The 21,396-nt window shown below is 34.2% G+C and overlaps 3 protein-coding genes across 5 annotated transcripts in view; 1 reads left to right on the top strand and 2 right to left on the bottom strand.

Annotated features, from left to right (window-relative positions):
* The window catches only part of LOC105266795 (uncharacterized), an 11,800-nt gene extending 3,742 nt beyond the window's left edge, over window positions 1-8,058 (top strand). For both annotated transcript variants that reach the window (XM_011305208.1, XM_011305209.1), the window contains 5 exons: window positions 1,255-2,643; window positions 4,626-5,141; window positions 5,581-6,288; window positions 6,780-6,862; window positions 7,247-8,058. In XM_011305208.1, the coding sequence (XP_011303510.1) occupies window positions 1,396-2,643; window positions 4,626-5,141; window positions 5,581-6,288; window positions 6,780-6,862; window positions 7,247-7,430 (2,739 nt within the window). In that variant the 5' untranslated portion in view covers window positions 1,255-1,395 and the 3' untranslated portion in view covers window positions 7,431-8,058. The remainder of the gene's footprint in view (window positions 1-1,254; window positions 2,644-4,625; window positions 5,142-5,580; window positions 6,289-6,779; window positions 6,863-7,246) is intronic.
* A 4,302-nt stretch (window positions 8,059-12,360) lies between these two features.
* LOC105266793 (uncharacterized) lies at window positions 12,361-19,232 on the bottom strand. Of its 2 annotated transcripts, XR_892191.1 has the most exons (6): window positions 18,937-19,232; window positions 17,462-17,634; window positions 16,353-16,519; window positions 14,614-14,782; window positions 12,981-13,407; window positions 12,361-12,752 (listed from the first exon to the last, which is right to left on the bottom strand). XR_892191.1 is itself a non-coding variant. In XM_011305207.1 (5 exons), the coding sequence occupies exons 1-5, from the start codon at window positions 18,949-18,951 to the stop codon at window positions 13,218-13,220; spliced, it is 714 nt and encodes a 237-aa protein (XP_011303509.1). In that variant the 5' UTR covers window positions 18,952-19,232; the 3' UTR covers window positions 12,362-13,217. The 2 variants fall into 2 exon arrangements, 1 of the variants encoding a protein (XP_011303509.1); XM_011305207.1 differs by having other exon boundaries at window positions 12,362-13,407.
* A 949-nt stretch (window positions 19,233-20,181) lies between these two features.
* The window catches only part of LOC105266792 (Mitotic spindle and nuclear protein), a 4,373-nt gene continuing 3,158 nt past the window's right edge, over window positions 20,182-21,396 (bottom strand). The window contains exon 4 of the mRNA XM_011305206.1: window positions 20,182-20,710. Coding sequence (XP_011303508.1) covers window positions 20,555-20,710 — 156 coding nt within the window. The 3' untranslated portion in view covers window positions 20,182-20,554. The remainder of the gene's footprint in view (window positions 20,711-21,396) is intronic.

The following is a 21,396-nucleotide window of genomic DNA, read 5'->3' as shown; positions in this document are numbered from 1 at the left end:
ATACCCTTAATTATTATTACAATTATTTATAATTAACAACCCAAATAATTGAATTTATTGTTAAAAAATCCCGAGATTTATTTATGCATGAAAATCAATCGTTAAATCAATCGTTAAATCGTTGCAACGAGCGACTAAAAATAGTCCCCGACCATCCGATAATTTAGTAATTAAACCCTTGACAATGTTCCTACGTGATGTTGCATTGAGATAGTCTTATCTAATTATTGCATTGTTTTTAAACAATCGAAGGACTTGGACTGAATATCGGAGGGATTTTTCGAGTGCAATAAATCATTGGTCAAGTGCTATTGATCATATGCAATTGATCACCGAAATAAATCTCACCTCGTGCAATTTTAATTAATCATCTATCGCTATCTCGATTGAATGAGTCAATTGACATGTGTAAACAGTTGTGTAATAATCGGGGGCATTTCCATCGCCCCTCCGATGAGTTCGAGGTACTGTTACTATTTTTAGTTTTCTACTTGCATTCTAACAACGGATAGTACAGAGACCTCAGTTCAAATTAATCGTAATTGAATATCAGTTATTCTACATTCTTTAAATTAAATTCGTTTATCGGTCCCTCTAATTATAAATTATTTAATTATTATAAGTGTTTATTATAAATAATTTGCCCCAGTTTCAAGAGATTCGTATGAAATGGAATTTATTTTCAATATTTTTGTTGCCAATTTTGATTTAATTATTAATTTTAGACATTATTTTATTGTATTGTTAATTGATATGTTTAAATATTTCTAATTGAGGATTTGTGGGTTAATAATCCGAATGGTAATAATGATTTGAGTAGAGGTGCATTTTCTGGGAAATTACTTTTTTAAGTGATTTCTGAAATATCTCCGAAACAAAGAAGGATATCGCGATTCTCATAATAACTTATTCTATAGTTCTTGAATAGTTCTACAAAAAAGATAGGCGGTAAAAAATCTCTATCTCCCTCGGTTTTGAAGATATTCCCAAAAATTCCGATGGATGTGAACCTCTTCATTTTTTTAAATTACCTCTCCACTAGGTTTTCAAAAATATCTCCAAAATCAATGGAGATATCGCAATTTTCATAATAACTAATTCTGTAGTTCTCAAAAAGTTCTCCAAAAAAGATAATCACCAAAAAGTCTCTACCTCCCTCGGTTCCGGAGATATTCCCAAAAATTCCGGTTAAATTTCCATACGCCGTTCCAGAAGACCTGAAAAAAAATTGCAGAAACCGTTTTGTTGTTCCAGATACCGAAGCAGTCGTGTAAATTGCCTGTTGGATCCCGATGAAGCGAGGAAGGCCCCCAAATTGCCATGCATTATCCATCACCACGTCAATCTTCGCCATCATACCTGGGGACCTGATAAAAAAAGAATAACCCACCCTAAATGTACACCCGCCTGATACCCGATGACATGGCAGCCACAGCCAAACACGAGGTGCGTCCAAAGTTTCCAGGTGACCCAGGTGAAGAAGACATAGCAGCAATAGCAAAACAAATAAGCGACCACGCAGAGGCAATCTACCAGACCTGGAAGAGTCGTGGTCTAGCCCCGACAGAAATTCTCACCTGTCACAGCAATGCAACAGCAGCCGACAAATTTGGCAGTGCCCTGACCCCCTCGACCCCCCAAAGAAGTAAAAAATTCACCACCATCAAGGGAATAATGACAGGTGACATCCCAGGTAATTCCCACCACCAGGAGACAGACTCTGGTCTCGAGAAACTCGTGAATAATTTCGTAGTCGAGGACAGGGCACGTCAACGCTCTTATTTGTCCAAGACACTGCCCTCGTCGATTCAATTTGCCCTGGAGAAATTCGAGAGGAACTCCCAGGTGAAGCCCCAGATCCAGGCGAAGCCGAAGATAGTGCCGAAGCCATTGATTTTGTCAGGTAGCTCTGAAATATGTGAGACTATCGAGACAATTCTTCCAGGGGATGCACCAAAGAGACCCCTCAGCGTTTTATTGGCATCACCGAAGCCTCAGGATGAATCTCTGATCACCAATCAGTCACCAGGAATGACCACTTGGCCCCTCAAGAATAAATTATTCAGTGAATCGACATCTGGATGTAAATCCAATAATTCAGCCACTGCTTATCTCGATGAAGTGGCGAGGGAAGAGGAGAGACTCATCAATGCTCTCAAGACTGGTGCTGTCATCGGTGAGGAGTCGTCAGCACCCAGGAAATTGCAGAAGCCAGCGATTATCAAGGAGAAGCCGAAGCTCACGTCTAATGGAATTGTTGCTGAGCAGGCCATTCATTTTTTACAGCAGAAGCAAAAAATATCAGCGAATTATCAGGATAAGGAAGGAAGGGAGGAGGTGGTGGTGACTAGGTGGGGCCCCAGGATCACCTCACCCAGGAGCAGGGCTGATCAGGTGCCTCATCCTGAGCTGACTAGTCAGCAGAAGCAGCACATCAGGGCGGCGGCTGCTGCTGCTGCTGCTAGTGATTCCCAAGGAGTTGTCAATCCTGTTAGACCGTTTTTGACGAGGGGATCGGTTGCTGAGAGGGTTCTTATATTTGAAAAGTGCCCCAGTGAACTTTTGTTGGATAAGAGGGGACCCAGGGCAACTCCTGGGGGGAATAATGTCAGAAATGGAGGCACTGAGGCCGTCAAGACTCAGGTATTTCACTTTTTCTCTTTAATTTCTTCATTTATTCAATTTTTTTTTATTTTCATCCCAGAATTTTTAGGGATTGTATCTCTTATTAAAACAATTTTATTTCTACCGAACGACTATTTGGAATTGTTATTGGACATTGGATATTATGACCTGGAATTATTTAGGATTGAAAATTGAATTTAATTTGCGATTTTCATGTTTGTAATTCAGTAGAAAAGAGGTAGAGAGAAAATCGTAGATTTAATTGGTAGATATCTCGGAATCTAAGAGAGATAGAGAAAAATTGTAGGGAACTTTTTTGTAGGTCTCGTTGGAGTCTAGAAAAAAGGTTCTGGGAAAAAAAACGTTATCTCTCTTAGATTCAGGGATACGCGGCCGAAATCGTTACAATGACTAGTTGAGTCATTGACGTTTTTTGTTGTAGTTTTTTTATGGCAGGAGAACAATTCAATTTTTCAGTTCTTTCATGTCGAGTTATTGAAGATTCTACACGTTTTCTTTTATCTATTTTTCTCTATCACTTTTTCTAGTCCTTTGTTAGCTTTTTCACAAGTCTTCTTTTATTCTCCAAACATTTCTCACAATTTGAGATTAGTCATTACATTTTCAAACCGCCAATATCGCCTGATCGGTAGATGCGATTCGAATGAATCAATTTTCATTTTAAAGTCCGAAAAATCGCCTTCAAAATAAAAAAAAAATCACGAAATTTCACTCAGCGACGGCGGAGTAATTAATAATTAAAAATGTCCATTCCAATCTTTCAAATTCATTTCACTCCCAATGAAAGATTACTTTATTCTCAATATCTCGGGAACAATGCGATGTACAGAAATTTTCGTTGATGACTTTTTTAAAGATAATTCCGAGAGCTACAGAAAAGTTCTCTACGAAAATTCTCCGTCTCCTTTAGATTCGTAAATATTAACCCAAAACCGTTTTAGAGTTCACTACGCGTTTTATCTTTCGTGGCGAGTTGTTAAAAATGTTTATAACAACGCAAATTGCATTGTTTAAAAGACAACTGAAAAATTAGAATTAACCGAGAGAGTAAACGCAGTAAGAATGATTATTACGTCATTGAGAAGCCGTAGAAAATCCGATTCCGCAAGTTCTGCTCCCTCGAGTCTCAAGAATGTCCGAGAGAATTATAATCAAGAGAAAATGGACAGGTTTGAAGTTGCAAGAATGTTGTATTGAATTGCATTAACAAAAGGACAAGAGAACAATGATGACTTGGTGCAACAGGGGAATAATCATCGAAAACTACGGGAAATTAACATATCCCCTTTCACCACTGAAAGAAAACCATTTATTTCTCTTAAAAATCTCACTGCGAATTCAATTTCCTCTTTTCGCTATTCGAATTCAATTCATTTAATCATGTCTTGTTTATAACAATTATATCTCTCTCAATAATCATTTGGTAACTTCAATGGAGATTTAGAATTCAGAAATCAATCCAAATTCCAGGAAGAACATGAAATAATTAACTTTAATTAAAAATCAAGTGAAAATTTGAATTTTTGTTTATTAGAAATTTAAATAAAATTTGAAAGTCTTTTTTAATTGAATTTGTCAATTGATAAAACGATTGAATTGAAAATGGAATGATCTATAAATTGATAAAAATATTACAATCAATACAAACAATAATAAAAAATAATAATCATTGTTTTTTTATAAAGAAAATTGCCAGCAATTTCCATTTTTTAAAATACAATGAACAAATCCAAGAAAAATCACAATTACTTTTAGATTAAAGCTTTAATTAAAAAAAAAAATGGATAAAAACATTAAATTATTATTATTAAATTATTATTAATTATAAATTGAACTATTACAATTTATTTTTCATCAAGTTAATAAAAGTTATAAAAAGTTATCAATGATTTTCTAGAATAAATGAATAAATAAATGAATGAATAGAATAAAATAAATACGTAAATCAATTTTGTAATGAAATTTTCGACATTTTTCAGTCGTACGTCAGAGAGAGGATCCAACAGCAGCAGTCGAAGGTCCTTCCACCTCACACGACCCTCCAACGTCACGTAAAAGCCAACAAAAACGTTCGTATCCCTCGATTCTACTTCCCAGGTGGCAAGCCAACTCCACTCTCCCAGATCGAGGCGACAATAACCAAGATCACGAAGGCATTTGAGAGTTTGCCAGGTCATCGTGCCACGAGAGGACAATTTCACGTTATTTCAAAGGCATGCGATTTGCCAATTTATTGGAAAGTCCCCCTGTTCCTGGCTGCTGGTGGGGACAAGAGTTCCAGTGTCGAGATGATGGGTTTTATCAATTTCTGGAGGGAAGTTTGCAAGACCCATCACGATTCTGCTAGCAAATTCGTCAGGATCATGACCAGGGGCGCGAGGGACTCCATCCTACCGGAGGATCTTGTCTGCCTCATCCAGGATGTCGTTGAAACACATCCAGGACTCACTTTCCTCAAGGAAGCCACGGAATTCCATTCTCGTTACGTTCATACGGTGCGTTGATACCAATTTTTATCTATCTTAATGGATGAATCAACGAAATTAATTAATTAATTAATTTACTCATCTATTTATTATTAATTCGGGGGAATTTGTTGAATATTCTACACGGAAAATTAGTTATTAAGTTTTTTTGAGGGCTTTAGATAAATCAAAAAATCCTACAGTTCAGGAAATTCAGAATAATTTTTCAGAAATAATTGAATTGCGTAAAAAAAATAATTGTTATAATTTAATTGATGGATAATTCAATTTTTTTCGGTTCAATTTATTCACGTGAATTAATACAACTATAAATTTTTGTTAAATAATTCTATCGTGAGTGTTAAAAAAATGGAATTTTCTTCCTAAACACTTACGAGAACAATGAAACACTAAATTTCAATGATGAACGTTCCCCACTTAGCAATAACAAAAGAAACAATGTCCCCAGGTAATCGCTCGAATTTTCTACTGCGTGAATCGTAGCTGGAGTGGAAAAATAAGTGTCTCCGAGGTACGCAGGAGTAATCTCCTGGAGATAATAGCAATTCTTGAGCACGAGGAGGACATAAACCAAGTGACATCGTACTTCAGTTACGAGCACTTCTACGTGATTTACTGTAAATTCTGGGAGCTAGATAGAGATCACGATCTCCTTATCGACAAGATGGACCTGACAAGGCACAACGATCACGCCCTGTCGACGAGGCTAATCGAGAGAATATTCAGTGGTGCTGTAACACGTGGTGGTAAGGGACGTCAGGCCGACGAGAAGATGACGTATACCGAGTTCGTGTGGTTTTTACTTAGCGAGGAGGACAAGAATCATCCAACAGCTGTGGAATACTGGTTCAGGTGTATGGATCTCGATGGTGATGGCTACTTGTCCATGTATGAATTGGAATACTTTTATGAGGAACAGCTGCACAGAATGGAGGCCATTGGAATGGAAACTCTACCTTTTGAGGATTGTCTGTGTCAGATGCTCGATATGATTCATCCTGAGATACCTGGGAAAATATCCCTGAGAGATCTCAAAAGGTGCAAGATGACATCCATTTTCTTTGATACTTTCTTCAATCTTGAGAAATATCTCGATCATGAGCAGAGAGACCCCTTTGCATCCACCAGCAGGGATCAGGATGCTGATGGTCACGAGGTGATTCATTAAAAACTAATAAACTATTTTTTTATTTTTGTCCATTCTGATAATCCAATTAAATCATTAATTACACGCGTGTTATATTTCTGTGCCCGCCAATTATCCGGGAATATCTTGTAAATGAGGGGAGATGGCGAAATTTTTGTGAATATCTTTTCTTTCGGTCACTTCTCGATCTGCAAAAAAGATATCTATGGAAATTTCTGTATCTCTATTTATTTAGGAGATATTTACTGATAATTGAGTCAAGGTGGAATGCGTTTATTTTGAGTGATCGATTTTGTGTGGAAGTATCGATTTTTCGTGGGAGATATCGGGTTGAGGGAGAAGTCGTGGGGGACTTTTTTGTGGGTCATGAATTTTCGGAGAAAAAATGTTATTTCATGTTTTTCTGTAAAATCAATAGTTTTTGGAATTTATCGAGATTTATAATGGATTTTGGATAACATTTTTTGGTTTTTTGGATTAATTTTGGGTTTTTATTGCAGATGTCGGACTGGGATCGATTCGCTGCTGATGAATATGAACTTCTGGTGGCAGAGGAGAGTGGGAATGACCAGAACGATCAAATGTAAGATTTCATTTTTATTTACCATGAAATTCGCGATAGAAATATCAATTTTCCTCGATCTATCTAAATTCTTCATATCACCTTTACCAATTTTATTTCCTTCATTAAATTCATTAAATCATAAATTAATTCATATTAATTGAATTGAATTAAATTCATACCGCCTTGAACAATTCCATTTTATTCAAGATTTTTCCATATTTTTTAATAAAATAATTACGAAATACAAATAAATTCTTTCTAAATTCATTTTGCGTGAAAATTCCACCAGAATTTGAGAGACAAACAAGGCAATTTATAAATAAAATAATGACGTCCGCTGTTACTCGACATCTGACAATAGTAATTTATTCATAATTAAGGGCAATTGAATAAATATTTCAGGCTGTACGAGCCAGCAATGGAGGAAGACGCGTTTTCTGTTGATTTGGATAGTATTACCTCTGACCCAAATGGTCACAGCAAAACACGTGATTGTTATCCGAGGGACTACGACAAGTGCAATGAGTCTAAAGGACAGAGTTACGATAGTGGTGACAGCGATGATTACGCCGAGAGTGACAACTGATAAGTGGAATTGAACAGATCGACAAAATCTGCATGATTTTTTTTTTTGTCTCGAGGGATGAGTGAATGCCACTTTATTTGCAGGTGCAATTATTTTTTCTTTTCTCCAAAAGTGTAAATATCTTTTGCCAGCAGCGAGAGCCACTCGTGTACTGATAGCCATTTTTTTTTTACTTTCGTCAGTTATTTCACTGGATTTTATCAATTTTTTTTTACACTCAAATGTTTGAGAGGCTTTTTTTCTATTATTCTTACTGTTACGAGGATTAGTTGATTTTTCAGGTGAGAGTTGAGTGACATTACGATTCTAGTCTGACGCAGCGTGCGTATATTATAAAGTGAATATATCTTTCGTAATAAATGAATTAATATTAAAGTGAATTGGAAAAGGATATTTGGCTTCTGTTGAGGAGTGGGGGAATTTGATCTTGCTGTTGTAACAAGAGGAGAATATATTTTTGCTAACTATCCGGGGCTCGAGGGAAGTATTTAATCATTTCAATACCGAAGTGGTGAAATAGGATAAGTACACTTTTTTCGAGGCGAGTTTTTAGCCGATATCTCGGAATTGAAGGGGCATAGCGATTTTTTTGTGGAAACATTTTTTATAGAAAATTATGAGAGCTGGAAAAAAGGTTCTTATGAAAATATCGTTATCTTCCTTCAATTCCGAGATATTCGCTGGAAACTCGTCTCGATAAAAAATTCACTTCTCCTAGTTTAACACTTGGCAACAGATTTATTGCAGTAATTCTCCAGTCGAGTATTTTCCAAGGGATTTCCATTGGTTTCCAATAGCAACAATTATATCGCTCTCGAAGATGATCCTGTCAATGACAGCTTTGAGTGAATTCTCTCGGTAATCAGTAAGATTGAAAAAATCTTTTTTAAAAAATTTTTCAAATAAAAATATTCGAAATTAATAACCATCGGAGGAGTCCACCCCAGGTCATACCCATCATAATCATCCTCGAGAGCCACATGATCATGATAATTAAAACCTCATCACAATCGTCTCTAGGTAATTCGACTGGAGAAATACCACAAGCGAAATGCAAATATTTCGCAAAAATATATTTTTCCTCAGCGCTGGTATTTAATATTTCTGATTCTCCAGGTGCATTGAAAAATTTTGCAAGAATCAAAAATTGCGTTCGTATTTCACGTCTCGAAATATCTAAACGAAAATTACTGGTTTTAGGATAAAAAGTCATTAAATATTTTCAACGCTGTGGGAAAACAAAAACTGATAATTAAATAGAATATAGTGCATTATTTTTGAAAAAATGCAAAACGCATAATTATCAGAAACATTTTCGATATTCCAAAGAAAAATCCGTAGAAACGAGACTTTCTCGATAAAAGAAGAAAAGAGAATTTTCTTCAGAACTAAATTTTCTAAAAATCGTGTAACACTAGATTTTTATTATCGTGGGCTATTTTTAAAAACCCATCAATATTTTTGCGCAAATTATAAAGTTTGGGGGGTAAAATATGGGAAATAGTTAGTGTCTCTAACAAACATGACGTTTTCTCCTGAAAATCACGATTTTCAATTCAATTGAACAATCAATAAAATATTGAAATCGATTTATCACGATTTATCACGTATTACCACTCCTCCACAGGCTCGCCTGTCAACATAGAGTAGTTATAAATTTTTTAAAGCATATAATTGCCTTTTATTGTCCTTCCAAAGATGTAATTATAGTAGCCAAGTAAATAAGAAGCTTGTTATATATTTAATTTATCATCTAATTGGACTAAATCAGTTGAAAACTGTCAAACCAGAACACGTGCATTTTTTCGCGACCAATCATCGGCGAGTATCTCACACACGAAGAGAGATATCAAAATTTTTGTCTCCACATTTTTTATGGGCAAAAGTTCGCGCTACAAAAAAGGTCATCACCAAAATATCGATATTCCCCTTCGATACCGAGATATTTGGGAAAAAACTCCCGTAAAAATCTGCACTTGTTTCAGTTTAACGTTTTAATACTGAAATCATCGCAAGGAGAGTAATTATTGAGTAATTATTGATAATTTTATTCAGATCTTTGGTTAGAACTTGTTGCATTTGATTCTTTAATTGAAATTGTTATTCAGGTCGTATCTAGCTGTACATTTGTCCCGTGAATTTTTTGTTGAAATGTCATTGAATCTACCGTAGCGTTAAATACACTAGATTAAATGAGCACTCAATGAGCGAGTAATTCTGAGATTGTCTTATCATTGTTAACACGATGATAAGGCATCGAGGATTTTGTACAGCAGTAATTGCTCGATAATACCGGAGTATTTGTCTATTTTTTGGGATTTTTTTTTAACGAATTCATTGAATATTGTTAAAAAATCGAGGATAATCGATGATTATTAAATTAATTAAATGTAATTGAATTGAGTATTTCTACTTTAAGTGAATGGAAGTAGTGGAATTATTAGTGAATTAATGGTTAATTAAATCCCAAAGATGTTCAAAATCCAGAAGGTGCCAGAGTCAATCGTATCATGACAGCTATCAATCGATCTATTGATATTATTATATTTTCACGATTTATTCGAGCTTAATTAACAAATGTACAGCAACGACTGTTATCTATTCATTTATTATGAAATATTTCAATAGATTTATCAGCTGTTTGAGCACTAGTTGTGCTCCAATATTTAACATTGAGTTTTCATTATTTTGTGGGGGATAAACAAATAATATCAGCCTCCCCTCAATCGATATTATAACAATATATTGAGTATGAATTAGTGTTGAGTATTTAATTACGAAAATACGAAAGATTACCATTTGTATCGATCAGTTATTTATTTGTATATTTTTGAAGTGAGTGAGAACTAGATGAATGAGGATATAAAAATTATGAAAAAAAAATTAAATACACAAAAAATCAGTCTATTATTCATTTCATTCAAATAAATTATCAATTTTACCGCTCTATACATGTGGAGAGTTGACAGTTGAATTTTACATTTAATCTGTGTTCAATTATCTGATTATTGTGGGAGTTAATTAGTGATTAGTGGAATTGATCGTTAATTATTCCTCAGACTAAGTTGAATATACAATAAATAAAACTGAGTTAGGAGGATTGTCCGTTGGTTTGGGCTAATGTCATTTGATTAATTAAATCGACGAGCTTATGAGGTAATTAACTGTTAAAAGTACTTCAGTGGAGTTTAATTGAAAAATTTTACAGCGAATGGATTTTAATTACCCATAAGAAAGTTTCTTCAACAATTAGTAAAACAATTTCAAATAATTACTGATCCGTGCCTAGTATTTAATTATCATCTCTCTCAATTGTTTAATCGATTCCCAGGATTTAATTGAAACAAATCGCAGAGAACCGAATTCAATTATTTATAAAAACGGAATTAGCCTCTAGATTAATTATTGATTAACGCCTAATCAATATCTAATTATCATTTCTCTCACCTTTTTCATTGATTTCCAGGATTTTATTTGAGGGAATCACAGAGACAGAATATTAATTTATGAAAATGCAATTCCTCATTGAAATAATTATTGATTAATGTCTAATGAACGTTTAATTAACATTCTCCGATTTTTTAATCCATTTCTCTGGTGATGAATCGATCGGAGAGAAATGGAGAAGAAAGGAAATCTCATGCGATCTTTTTCTTTTAGATCATTCGAATTTAATTGAATTCTCTCCACTGAAATACGACTGACGAATCAATAGAAATTAATATCACGTCAATATTTGCGACGCATGGTGGAGTGATCCCTCCATGAAAAAAAAGAATCAAATGGAAAAGGTGAATGATCCCGCAAAGGAGTAACGGTACGTCAGCCACTCATCGGAATTCGTTGTGTAATCCACCGTGGGATTCTCCTTCCGAGAGGATGAGCCCCAGTCCTCTGGGGGAGAAGAATCCCGAAGGAAAGACTCAGGACATCACCTTCCAGGTCTTCCTGAGTGTAATTCGCCATTTTCTCGGTTCATTTTCCTTTAATTACTCCTTCGAGTCAATCAGGTCGACAGATCATCGCAGAAATCTCTCATTTTCCCTGAATTTTCCTCTTCTATTCCCAATTTTTTATATTGTCTCTGTTTCGAAATTTTCATTCAAATTTGACGAATTCTTTTTGATAATTACATTATTTCAATTATAAATATTATTACTTTAATTACATTTAGGGGTTTTGTAAAGTTCTGCTTTTTTTAATCATTCGTGGAAAACAGAAGACGTTTTTCTATTTTTTTTTTTGGGAAAACTGAGAGTTTAGTGGAAATTCTAAAATCGTGAGGATTTCTTAATTTATTTTGAATAAATACAAAATTGAAATAAAAATACAATCTTTTTTATTTTAAACTAGGAATTTCGGATTTTATTTCGAGAATTATTCTGAGGGTTTAAGAGTTCTGGAAATCTTGGAAATTCTGGAAAAATCTGTCGACTGAATTTTTCCGATAATTTCAGAGTCTTTTATCTCCAGCTTTAACCCCAGGAAATCCGAAAATTTACTCGGAATCCCAAAACCTTAAGATCTTCTCAATCCATAAATCCTCCTAATCCTAAATTTCATTCTGATAATTATTTTTCAATTTTTCAAAACAAAAGATTTCTAAAAATCGGAAAATCCGAAAGAAAAAACCAGAAAACCGTGGAAAAATCTGTCGACTGAATTTCCCTGAGAATTTCAAAGTTTTCCATCTAGATGAATCCCTTTTTTAAATAAATTTTCTTTCGTTCCTAGAGAAACCGCAAATCCCAAGAATTTCCAATAAAAAAAACCGAAAATTCTCTATTTTATTTATCAAACCATTCGAAATCTTCGAAAATCAAAAAAATGAGGAAAAATCTATCGACTCATATATAATATACAATATTATTATTTATAAATAAATAATATTCCATAATACAATAATAGAATAATAATATAATAAATGATATTATTATATCATTAAATATTATTTATTATAAATAAACTATATATAGTATATAATATAAGATTTCTTAAAATGTTCCCAACATTTCGAAGTTCTCACCCACAAGTTCTTTTAGATTACTGATTACTGGTGGTCTCAATTCGCAGCGAAATAATAAACTAGAGAATGTACGATTTTATATCAGGCATGCCTTCCACCCCTAATATTTTTTTTTAGAATTCATTTAGACGTTGGCATTTTATTTATTTATTTATTTATTATTTTTTTACTTCATTGCATTCTTTCATTTAAATTTTTTCGGGATTTTCGTAACTCGAGGAGTTTTTGGTCTCACCCACAAGTTCTTTTAGATTACTGGTGGTCTCAATTCGCAGCGAAATAATAAACTAGAGAATGTACGATTTTATATCAGGCATGCCTTCCACCCCTAATATTTTTTTTTAGAATTCATTTAGACGTTGGCATTTTATTTATTTATTTATTTATTATTTTTTTACTTCATTGCATTCTTTCATTCAAATTTTTTCGGGATTTTCGTAACTCGAAGAGTTTTTGGTCTCACCCACAAGTTCTTTTAGATTACTGGTGGTCTCAATTCGCAGCGAAATAATAAACTAGAGAATGTACGATTTTATTAGGCACTCATTCCTGACGGGTCATTGCAATTTCCCCAGTGCAACCGTTATGGCTTGTTCAGTTGGGAAGAATTGAGCGTGGGAATACCTCAGGGCCTAGGTGAAGAACCCGACAGCGAGGGCAACCACGACCTCCTCATATTCCATCTTTAATTGCTAATTACGATGCACCTGATTTTCACAGAAAATCACGGGGAAGTGTAACTCATGTCTCAATTGTGTTAATTATAGTTTAGGAATAGTGGGGACATCCTGGTGGGAAGACAGCGAGTTCCTGGGCTTGCAGACACACCCACTCTCCACGAGAACGTAATCCTGACCTGTTAGGGTCACTGGGCCCAGAGGTATCACCAGGAAAAGATACGGTACGTATGTCTGCGTACATTCTCCGTGGACTACATCGCATTCTTTGGATCTGCAATTACATTTTTTTTTTTTCTGTTATTTCAACAATTGTTTACGAATTTATTAAATATTATTATTTATTTATTTCATATTTTATTTCTGTTTCTAGGATTATATCAATTAAATAATGAGATGCACTGGATTTTACGTGAGTAATTACAGTGAATGGAATATCACGAGATTTTTCTTGAAATTTTTTATTTAATTTTTAATTTAATAATTATTCTGTCATAAATTGAATAAAAAAATTTATTGAATGTCAAGAAATCTTTTGTTTATTTCGTGAAGCCAAAAGTTCTGGGATTTTATTATCGAATAATTTAAACAATATATGTATTGTTATTAAAAATTGATGGAATAACAAGAAAATCTGGTGAATTGTTGTTAATCGCGTCGATCTATTTTTATGGTATCGACAAGTGAAATTGATCAATCAATTCAGTTTCTCTTTCCCGTTGTCGTGCCGATAGTCCCAATGACCCGAGGGAATTTCTCATTGATTTCTTTTTATTTCAGTACCGAATTCACCAGGAGAACCTGTTCTGAATGATTTGAGGATTGACTCCAGGATTTCACTGACTTTCCAGTAACTAGGGGACGTCAACGAAATTCCATTGATATTTTTTATTTGCAGAAAATCTAATCATCTCTAGATTCCTGCTAATTACTGATTTCAAACGAAATCAGGGGGTATTGCAGTGGGAATTTATGGAATAAATTAATTGGAGACTTGACAGTGACAGTTTGACAGGGGAAATGTCAGTGTCAAGTTATTTTCTTCAATTGCACTCTGAAAAAGTCAAATCATCTCTTAAAATTTCTTTTAATTACTGATTTAAAATTACATCAGAGACTATTAAATTGAAAATCAATAGAATAAATTAATTGGAGACAATTCTTGGAGACTTGGCAGTGACAATTTGACAGTGAAGCTGTCACTGTCACGTTATTTCCTCCAATTGCACTCCAAAAAGATCAAATCATCTCTTAAAATTCCTTTTAATTCCTAATTCCAAGGAAAATCCTGGACTATTAAATTGTAAATCGATTGGATAAATGAATTACAGACTTGACAGTGACAGTTTGACAGTAAAAATGTCAGCATCACGTAATTTTCTCCGATGGCACTCTGAAAACTGCTTTCTTCGTCCTCAATATCGTTAAGAATCGGTTTTTCAAGGATTTTTGTTAATAGGAAGTTGACTAATGAACTCACTCGCAAACCTCGAAGACCACCTGCTGGAGTAGGTCAGGGAATTTCTGTACAATGGTTACCGGCTGACCGCTAGTCAGGCTGACCCCATACATCGGTGCTGTCGTGTTGTACCGCGTCTTGCACAGCCGACCTGGTGATCCGCATGTTTCCTTTGGTGTAAAACTCCGACCTGAATACAATTTTACATTATTTATTAATTAATCAGGTATCCAGGCATCCCTTCCACCCCTAATATTTTTTTTTAGAATCCATTTAGACGTTGGCATTTTATTTATTTATTTATTTATTATTTTTTTACTTCATTGCATTCTTTCATTTAAATTTTTTCGGGATTTTCGTAACTCGAAGAGTTTTTGGTGCGCACGGAAAATCAGATTATCTCAGAACCCTTTGATCCCAGAGGTTTCCACTATAGAACCTTTTTTATAGAAAATCAAATTTCCTAGAAAAACTGTCCCACAATTTTTCTCTTAAATCCTGTCAATCCCGAGATATCCCCAAAAAACCTGCGACAAAAAATTCATATTCTGTTACATTCCACGTAGAGGAGAGTCAGACAAATCAACTTCAATGAGGAATAACGCGCAAGCTACCGAGTGGAATGAAATGATTTTTATTTGATTTTAAAGCTTAAAAACAGGACTTCAAAATGAATCAAAAATCCTTGAATTTCACTCTGGCAATCCGAAATTATTGGCGATTGAAGACGTTCCATTTGCCAATAAATCTGCGTTTTATCTAGCGAATCGTTTTAATTTTATCTCACCCGGAAATATTCATGTTGTCCCACTAAAAAAATGGAAACCCTGATATCTCCGATAGCCAGATAAATGCCTACACCATGTAAATCGTGATATTGTTATCAGGAATCGAGCGATTGGTATCAACCGATTTGTCGCAGAGATTGCGTAAACTTGCATTGAATAATTGTCACTCAATAGTTAGTCATAAAAAAAAATCACATGTGCCACATTTCTCGTTTTCAAAGTAGTTCATATAAACTACAATCCCGTTATACATATTTGTGGGCTGATGTGCACCAAGAAGACCCGATAACTGTATTGCCCCCGATCGAGCGGCTCACGGGTTTATTATTTGGCAATACCGTTACACCACATAGCTCATGCATTCAGGTGAAAACAGGGACATACGACATAAATTATCGGTTATAATATCCCTCAAAATTACTCCAAAATTACAATATTTTCTTCGCAATTTAACAATTCAATGACGACTTCATTATCCGCGAGAGAAAGGAAAATCGGTTCAACTCTTCGTTGAGTTTTTTGAGAATATCTCCGAATCTATGTGACACAGAGAAATTTTCGTTATGACCTTTTCTGTGGAGCGCAATAAGATCTACGAAAAAGGTCGTATTGATAATTCCGCTACACGGCTTGGATTAAGAGATTTTCGTGAAAAACTTGGGTGTTAACTAAATCGGTTAATTATTCTTCACCACGTCGGTGGCTCCGCTTTTTCGAGAATATCTCGGAATCCGGGGGGGATAGCGAAATTTTTGTCATTGCCTTTTTTGTAGGCCCTAATTAGATCTACAAAAAAGGTTCAATACACTTTTTCTTGTCTGCGATAATTACGGAGATATGTTAAAAAAACTCTTCTTATTTTTCATTTTTGTGGAGTAATTCGCGATTTTCTTTCAGAAATTTCGAAAAATTATGAAAAAATAGGAGAAAATTGCGGGAAAAATTGGCAAGAATTTTCTAGGGATAACTCACCATTTCGGGATGAACTCAGGGTGTATTCACCTCTTGAGGCTTTGTAATTGTGGAGAAGTTCTTGACGCGTGAGTTCGGGGTCCTTTATGCGGTTGTGATGATTATAAACACGACCAGTTCGACTACTTCCTCCCCACAGATTTTTAAAACTCCTGGCGATTGCTGCACTGCAGGAAAAACCGAAAAAAAACGATCTTAATAATTTTCCATACCTCATCTTCAAAACTGAATTTACAATTCCCCACAAATTATTGAATTTCGCCATTTATTTATTTTTTTGGTAAACAATTCTTTTTTTTCAAATCATTATAATTATTAGTCTTAATTATTATTAGGATTTATTGGGTTAATTATAATTGTTTAGGAAAGTTCGAATTGATTGGGGAAGTTCAATGAAATTTATTATAAATATTTAATTGAACATTGAAATTCCTAACAGCTTGATAATTTCAATAAATAATTATCTCAATTTTCATTACTTCTTCTCCCGATTTTCGTAATCACACGTGAATTCCAATTTCTCTAATTAGTTTAAAAAATTATTTTATTTGTTACTTATAACAAGTTCTTACGATTCAGTCATTAAAAAAATTAATGAAAATTACCTCTTGCAATAATTTTCATAATTCCGTAACTTTCTATTTTGATTCAATCTCCGAATTTCTCATTTTTATTTACTAACAATCAGATAAATTTAATGAATTTAATCAATTAAATTTTCCACCTAACTTGCGTCATTGTTATTCACCAATTGTTCAATTAACAATTTCCCAATTATCCGAAATTTCAGACTTCATCAATTCTCATTCTCATATTTTTATTAATAATAATAATTATTATTTAATATTTATTTACTTTTTTCAGTTTCCCATTTTTCATGGTTTATCCATTTGTTATTTAACAATTTTCTAATCAATTATCGACTTCCCAATCGATCGATTTTTTTAAAAATCGAAAAAAATAAAAATTTAAAAATTTTTTAAAAATTAAACTTAAAACTTGGAATTAAAAATTCTTTGATTTTACGATTGCAGAAGGGGAAATAGTAAAAGGTGATATTGAATTTTATTTAATTAATTGTGAAATAGTTAATTTTGTTGTTTACTTACGCTGGATACTGCATGTCATTAGGTCCAATGCAATCAGGGGAATCGGTGAGGGCATCTCCCCACACGTATTTCAGTCCATTTCCACTACCCGCGCATTTCCGCGGCTTATCACTAGCTAATCCACTCGAGCTGATCACTAATACTATCGCGACACTTATCAAGTGCCTTCTCGTCTGCAATTCATTTTTATTACTTTATTCCTCGTCTCCATTGAATTTTTATTAATATTTTACATTGAAATTCCAACTAGATCGGTATCGATCCACTGAACCGGTAACGAATGATGCAAATATCTCCGAATCCAACAGGTCTACCAAAATTTTTTGTACCACATCTTTTGTAGAACGCAATGAGAGCTACAAAAAAGGTAATAATAAAAAAATCGGTAAGTCCTGTAGATCGAGAGATATTCCCGAATTACCGTAATCGTTACCACTTCAATGAAAAATTTCAACCTCTGGGGCGCCAATTGGCCGATCGCCGAGGGGATCGTCCCCCCAGGAAGAGAAAAACCGACTCTCCTTGATGAATCAATACCCCCTGATTTTGTAACACGTGGATAATGCCCGGTTAAGTGAAACGACTAACGGTACGACCCTAGGAGCGTCACGATGACTCCAACGGGTCACCGGTTGTTCTTCAAATGCTAACGGGAATTTCTCGAAATGAAGAATCATTTGCCCCCCAAAATCCCCAGGGTCAAAATCGGATAAATCGAAAAACCGATTATTATCGATCGCCTTGGGTACAATAGGCTTGGGGCTCAGCGGTTCGAATTTATTTCTTTTGAACGATCGACTCGAGACCGATTTCTTTCACTCCCCCTCGCATTGTTGGAATTCCGGTGGGATTCTGCCTTCTGCCCGTCCACCGCAAACTTTTAGAGAAGCTATACCCTCACGATAAATTCAAGTATCGAAAACTCGAATATAATCCCGAAAAATCGGTTACTATTATCTCCCGATTCAATTATCCATTTTTACAATAAAGTCATCATTCCCTGGAATTAATCGACCAATCGAATATTTAAAAAAGACTATCCGATTTGCAAAGAAATTCTATTTATTTATTTGCTTTATTTTATTTTATTTAATCGGTTGCAATTTTCTCGCGATTCAATTACCGATTTTCACGGGAAAATCGGTATTTCCTGGAGTTAATCGTCAAAATTTAGATTTCCCCCATAAAAAATTATCGGTTTTACAATAAAGTTCCATTTATTTATATATTTAACATAAAGTTTTGAAAAATATGAATATGCCGATTTTTCAAATTCAAATTCAATCTAAATCGGACCTTCAAGACTCAAAAAAAAAATCCCACATAAACCCCAGATCTTCTACCGATCAAAAAAAATAAATCGATGAAAAATGAACTAGAGAAATGACCCGAAAAAATACCGATCTTCATTTAAGAGAAATAAATAATTACGGATAATACTTTTTCACTGAATAATAAAAAAAAAACTCACTCACCGCTGCCAGTATCATTTTAAACTGATTGTTGATATAAAATTCCAATAATTGAACGGACTCGACTCAAGAGTAACGAGTGATTGATATTACCGGTGCAATTAGCGATCGAACACATGAAAAAACAAGAAAAATAAAACTCGGGGGACGAGTACAAATATCGGTGGAAAAAATACCGAGATAATCACGAAATGCCGTTCATGTCAGTAGACATCAGGTATCAGGCGTATTTTTGCCCTGGGGTCGAGCACCTCCGTCTGTGCAGGTGGATGCCCAGTGGTTGACTGTAAGTAAGAGGAGTCCTTTGCTTGTTTGTGGCCAGTTGTGACCGACCAAGCGGTCTAAAAACCAGGAGTGAACCAGGTGGAGGAATTAAACGAGGATGGAGGGAGACTTTTTCTTGCTCTCCGCAGATTTGCCGGAAGTCGGTGGAACAAGTCACTTTTCGGTGATCCTTCCCCCTTCCCTCGCCGAAAAATTGGACACTAAATATTCTATTGAACTAGTTCTATTGAATTTTTCTATGGAAGATAGTTTATTCGGGTTTCTATAGATAATTGTTTATAGGAAATATTTTATAGAAAAGCGATAAAAAATATTTGATAGAAAAGTGATAAAAAATATTTTATAGAAAAGCGATAGAAAATATTTTATAGAAAAGCTATAGAAAATATTTTATAGAAAAGCGATTGAAAATATTTTATAGAAAAGCGATAGGAAATATTTTATAGAAAAGAGATAAAAAATATTTTATAGAAAAGCGATAAAAAATATTTTATATACAAGCGATAAAAAAATATTTTACACAAAAGCTATAGAAAATATTTTATAGAAAAGCTATAGAATTCGTGCTATAGATTTAGCAGACACAGGACGAACAGGACCTATAGGATAAATTTGATAATTTTCCTTTTTCCCCTCTTCCAGGGATTTTTGCCGAAAATATTCTATTGATTTTCCTATAGTAAATTAACTATAGAAATTATTCTAGAGAAAAACTACTGAATTTTTCAATAAAAAATATTTTATAGAAAATTTATCGGTCCGGCCTGGGGCATTGGAATTTTAATCTTTCTTTTTTTTAATCATCGAGAAATGTTATTTTTAATACGATGTGCGGGAAAGTAATAAAAAAAAATTCATAATGATGATAATAATAATAATATCTTCTAAGTTGTCAGATAAAATGAATCCTGAAATAAGGAAATGAAATGAAATAAAATGAAATAAAATACTCGTACCAATCAATTCGATTTGTAATTTTTTTCTTATCGTTTATTAAATTTTTTTCTTGAAATATGCAAATTAATTCTGTAGTCACATGTGATTACACGCACGAGTTTCCTTGCATAAAAAAAAAACTCCACAAGTCATTGATTACCTACACGACAAGTTACGAATAACTTGAATAAACTCCCGACATAAACTAATTAAAAAAGAAAAATAAATCGTAAAAACTAGAATGCTCTTCACACTTCGAATCTCACTGTCTCTAACTGGAATATTGAATTAATTTGATGTGTATTAATGATTGAGATACATCGACTTATTGATAATTATGCAGTGGGGATTGCGAACAGGCATTTAGATGTATATAACAGGGGGTAATTAAGGGGTGAGTCTAATCGTCAAATTTAATTGAATTGACGGATACGTCGATCTGCCCTCCTCTGTAGGCACCTCGTTTTTTCTTCGTTTTCTCGTGTCTGAATGATTTTCCCTTGGTGTACTTCAGGTCTAGATTCGCTTTCTCTCCCCACGAGCCACGGGCGCCTCTCTGCACAATAAACAATCAATATTTATTAACATTATCTAATTTCCATCGGTCAATCACGAATACCCAAATTTCAATGATTAATGCAATTAATATTTGAGACAATCTCAAATATTTATTACACGTTGTAAATTTAATACTGATAATCATTCCATCAAATAAATAAAATATAACAACAATCATAATTAATAAGATTGTTATTATTAATTCAAATTCAAATCGCCATCATGAATTTTAAAAAAGTCAATTCAATCCGAGTGAATAATTTTTATATCTGGTTTTTTTTTCGTTTTTTTTTTCATTGTTTTTTTTTTTAATTATTAACGAATAAAAAAATACACGACTTAAAAAAATTGCGATCTTTCAAATTATAAAATTCCACTATAATTTATCATTTCCATTCATAAAATTCGAATATAATTCGATAAAACTTCCCCAGTAAAACATAAATAAAAAAATTCCCGAAAAAACCGGATGCTTACTTCAATCATCAAAAGTTATCTTCTTATTCTGTCCAGACGCTGAATTATTTCCGCCGAAGGACTTCCTGTCCTGTCCCCCGAAGGAGTTCCTCCCGAAGTTCCCCCTGTCATCCCCAAAGGATCGTCTGTCCCCACCGAATCCCCCCCTGCCCCTTCCCCCACGTTCACCCCCTCGTCCGCCAAAACCCCTGCCCCTTCCGCCCCCGC

This window comes from Fopius arisanus, unplaced genomic scaffold (genome assembly GCF_000806365.1).
Source record: "Fopius arisanus strain USDA-PBARC FA_bdor unplaced genomic scaffold, ASM80636v1 scaffold00041, whole genome shotgun sequence".
NCBI classification, from domain to species: domain Eukaryota; kingdom Metazoa; phylum Arthropoda; class Insecta; order Hymenoptera; family Braconidae; genus Fopius; species Fopius arisanus.
This window is presented reverse-complemented; position numbering and strand designations above follow the sequence as displayed.